Below are 4912 nucleotides of genomic sequence, written 5' to 3' on the forward strand. Positions count from 1 at the left end.
TAGTTTTTATGGTAGCTATATTTTTTTTTTCCTTTTTTTGCCTACATAGTTAAGGACATTATTACGTTATGAATTGATTGATTGTAAATATTTGTTTGTGTTTTTGATTTGTATTCACATTTAATTTTAATGAAACTTGATTTATTGACTTAAACTCAGATTTTTACTTTTCATACGGAGAGATTTTACTACATCAAAAGTATTAATTTATTTTTTATAATTATTTTTGTCATTTTTTATTATCATTACTTAAATTTTTATAAATTTGTTGAAATTATTTCTACTGCATACTTTAATATTTCTTATTATTGTGAACAATGTTTATCGAAGCTGTAAAGTTACTGAAAGTAATGTTAATATGGATTACTTTTTGACTTTAAACCTTGGCAATCCTGAATCTCGAGCTACTTAATTAACAACTTTAATATATACAACCAAAATAAATATGATATAATATAATATAAAATACTTTGAGTGATACATTTGAGGGACGCAAGGGGTAGCCAACTTTTTCTATATAATAATTACAATATTGCTTTGTCTACATCCTTTCCTATTCTAAAACCTGCATTGTAATTGTTATAACTCAGATTTATCGTTTGAAAGTCAAAACAATGAAATAATAACTTGAAATTTCAAGCTGGTACAATATAAAAATTACAGAATTGATTCCATAAAAACAACAAAGGCAATGCACAAGCATTTTATTAGGTTAGTTAATCTTGATGAAAGTGGTCGATGGCGAGAATGGTGCTGAGATTCATCGGCTTCATATACTTTGTAGAACCTGACATAATTTGCTGTACAACAAGTTGGTTTGCCTTTTGAGTTGGATGAAATGCATCCCAAAATACATGCAATTCTCTGTTTGGACATAGGTTCGAAATTGGCAAGCATAGCCCCATACCGTTGTAGGGTCCTTGTCCACAACAAGCAACTTTTGATGTATTAAATCCTACCCAATTTCACAACATAAAATGTTAGTTTTTGTTTTTACTTCGTAAGAAGAAATTTCTTTCTAACATTGGCTTTAACCTAGTTTTAATATCAGGTTTGAGTTTTAAGTCTAACTCAACTCCACAAAATTAGTTTGTAAAATGAGGTTTGCACTTCAAATATATATTATGAAATTGTCTTATCTCTCTTGTAGGAGACTTCCAACATTATTAATTACTAAACTGTTGTAATAGAAGATAAGAAACTAAAGATAAGAATGAAATTACCATAAGCTTTGGGATTAGTGATGAAGTCATTGTGCATCAGTGCTGTGTTTGCAGCAATGAAAACGACAGAGCCAATTTTGTTGTTGAGTTCAATTATCATTTGCTCCAACTGAGGATTATACAAAGCTGCAGCACGTTGTAGATCAGCAGAACATTCTCCATTTTTCCCGCGCATAGCCAATTCCGCAGGAGCACAACCAATTGGTCCTGTCCCTGTCACAATAACTCTTCTTCCTCCCAGATCATACAGCTTCTGCATTAATCATCATCATTTTGAATTTCTTAATGTTTAATACAAGTTTTATGCAAATATAGAACCTTTATGATTGTATATATATACCTGCAAGTGCTTTCTGTAGCGAGAGATGAGAAGGTTGACATAATCTGGGAGTGGATATTGACGAGACCTTGCAGTAGAATCCACCAGGAAGTAATTGTTGACGAAGTCATTGCCACCAACAGTGATGAGAATTAACGCTTGATTCACCAGTCTTTTGGTTCTCGACACACCGATTAGAGCACTCATTCTTTGTTGGTACTCTTTAAAATTCTCTAATTGTTTGTGCATTTTGATTATGTTCATCTGCAAAGCTTGCATTAATAAGCATCGCCAACTACAACTGTTTGCATGTCAGAATATTCAATTTTGTATTGTACTTCTTTACAACCTTTTCAGGAGGAAAAAGAGAGAAAAATATGAATTTGTACGAGACTCTTCTATTATTTTAGTACTCGGTTTCACTCCACCCTCTATAATATGTTGGTGTTGGACCGTTAATGAATGCTGCTGAGGGCCATTAACTATAATCTTGAATCCACACTACCCTGTCTTAGATCCAGATAGATTCCATGGTTTATGGTTCCATGTTTTCTGGGGCTACTACTTTAGTACAATTTATCATCATCCATTTCACTTCTCAAATGGTATAACTTTATGATTGAAAAGAAATGGGTTAATCTCATGATAGTGAAGTTAGTAAAAAAAGAAATATATTAAGAACAGAAAAATGAATGTGAAACTATAGATTTTTCAGTAATAATTAATAACGTTTAATGCTATCCAACATGAAAAGTAACAAAGGATTCATTCACTACATGACAGTGGCATGAAAGTGGTTACAACACGACCAAAGTTGAATTTGAAGGAGGAGGAATATCAGTTATAATTAATTGTCAATACAAAATTTTATTAGAAAAAATGAAACTAAATTATGACTTTTTTTAATAAATGTCTCTTATGAGTCAGGTCATAGATTTGGTGCATACAACAGAGTAGACATATATCAGTCCTCTTTCAAAAGGGGCACATGCTTTGTTTTCTAAAAATGTACTTGTCTACAATTTAATTAATACCCACTTGCTCATCACAAATTCTAATTCCCACTCCTTCCTTCACAAAATTAGACCTAATTTTACTCTACTAATTAGAATTGTAAGATTCTTTTTGCAAAATTTACCCCTTGGCTTGGCACAAGCAACAAACATATCCAGCATTTTGAAGGCTAAACCCTATTGCCTTTCAACAGATACCTACCTCTTTGTTGAATAAAAATATTGTACAAACATAACTTCTCTTCCTGAAATCCAAACCTGTGTTGTTATTTGCTGTATTTATATGTTACTAAGACCCAACACATTATGGTAATGATATTTTTAATTGTTAGTAGTTATTTTCCAACGTAAAAAAGGTCAAAAAGTGGACCTACGTCTATTTATGATAGAGCACGCTCAGACTTTTGTGCATGCATATATGTAATTGTAGAAAACAAACTCCAATATTCCTTTTTTAGTATATTACTTTCTATCTTATAAAATTGACTCTACCAATATATAAATTCAATAAACATAAGATATATAACATATTAAGAAAATGTGTTGCATGTTAACACTTATTGCACTCATCATGCAATAAAGAAACCAAGTGAAGTTTTCTGGTATTAGTTATCAAGCACTTACAAAGTGATCTCCTGTATCGTTAAGGATTCCAACTCCAGCTGAAGCAAAATTTGCACCAACTAATAGATTCTCTCTTGTTAAGTCAGGGCTCGAGTATGGCATTGTAGACTCAGCACCAAGTTCTTGACCTGAAACAACAACACCACCACTCATTATATACATCAATTCTAACGTTGAAGATGCTAAAACTATAGTGATAACATCTTTTTCTTTCACAGAGTACAAATATAAGAAGAGTTGTTGTGTGAAAAATGTTCTAAAAGTGGTTCAGACATGTTTCTTCTGACAAAAACCAGTGATGAACAAAAGCACACACTGATAATACAAAAAACTGGTTTTTGGAAACTTAACTGATAAAATCAGGAATGTTGAATCCATTAGAGAAGCGTCCGGTTGGTTTGTGAGTAGGGTAGTCAATTCCATAAGGAGGGGCATTGGCACGAGCAACTGTTTGCAAATAGTTGTTGTTTCCATTGTCAACTAGAGAATCTCCGAATACAAAGAATGCTCTTGGCCTGGCTTCACTTCTTGGGACAATTACTCCTAGTACTAAAACTAAACCTAGGAGTACAATAGGAACACAACTTGACGAGGTTGCCATTGAAATGAACCTTTGAATTGGCTTGGTTTCTGAAGAGTCTGTTTTGGAATAATAATGGGATGGAGAGTTTGTTGTTACCTGAGATATGAGTGCTGTGCACGTAAATATCATAAATAGGATCATTGCATGAGAATAGGGCTTCTGATTTTGGATGCTCTTTTATTGAAGATTTTAAGTTGTAGAACTAAAATTGTGGCAACTTTACGAGCTTCATTGAGAAGGGTTGGTGGCATTACGCAAGAACAATGTGTTTCCACTTTCCAAGTCTATGGCTTTTGACTTTGGTTCCAACTTTGGGTGAGATGGATAAATATACCCATTTTTCAGATAATTATATCATACCAATACTATAGTTATTTATGTTTTTCTTATTTACAAATGCTAAAGGTTTTGTTAAACGATTTAAACACGCTTATTAATTTTAAACAAAATTATATATTTATAAATGAAGTATTTGGAGGGTACTCTGATGCTTATGCATGACATTTATAACAGATTGTGATAATATGCTAATTAATTACATTTTCGTCCCAACATTATATACCTATTGGACTGCATAACATTTGGGAGTCACATAAAATTTTCTTTCGCAGCAAGTTCAACTATCCTCGGAGCATCATTTCATACCCACGTTGTACCCCTTCACATTGGGTGTAGAACACTTTTTTGGTTAGTGGTAATTAATAATATGATTTTAGATTGGTCATATAAGTATATTTTAATTTTGAGTTGTGTAAATTTTTTTTGTTTTTAATTATTTTGAAATAAAAAATTATTTCCTTAATATTATATGGACATTTTGTTCACTCTTATATTTAAAGAAAGTAAGTTCTTAAAACTTGATTAATTTACGAGAACTAAAATGTATTTAAACTAATTCACTACTGAAAAAATTTATATTTTCTGTCAATTTTGTTTTAAAATATTTTTTTTTTAGAAAATACTTATAAATTTTGTTATGAAAAAAAATTGCAGAAAATTGCTGTCAATTTTTTTGTAAAATATTTTGTATAAAATACTTTTCGCAAAAAAACTTATAAGAAATACTTATGAATTTATAATTTTGTAGAAAATAATTATCAGGAATTACCTGTCAATTTATATCTTTAGCAAAAATAGTAAAAAAAAGTCT

General features: G+C 31.1%; 1 protein-coding gene across 1 annotated transcript; it reads right to left on the reverse strand.

Moving 5' to 3' along the window:
- Positions 1-500: 500 nt before the first annotated feature.
- On the reverse strand, positions 501-3929 carry LOC114186155 (GDSL esterase/lipase At5g33370-like). Its single transcript, XM_028074184.2, has 5 exons — positions 3531-3929; positions 3180-3307; positions 1564-1806; positions 1224-1476; positions 501-955 (listed from the first exon to the last, which is right to left on the reverse strand). The coding sequence occupies exons 1-5, from the start codon at positions 3901-3903 to the stop codon at positions 717-719; spliced, it is 1236 nt and encodes a 411-aa protein (XP_027929985.2). The 5' UTR covers positions 3904-3929; the 3' UTR covers positions 501-716.
- Positions 3930-4912: the final 983 nt, after the last annotated feature.

This window comes from Vigna unguiculata, chromosome 5 (assembly GCF_037176805.1).
Source record: "Vigna unguiculata cultivar grain cowpea cultivar isolate G323 ecotype 2 chromosome 5, ASM3717680v1, whole genome shotgun sequence".
Lineage (NCBI taxonomy): Eukaryota > Viridiplantae > Streptophyta > Magnoliopsida > Fabales > Fabaceae > Vigna > Vigna unguiculata.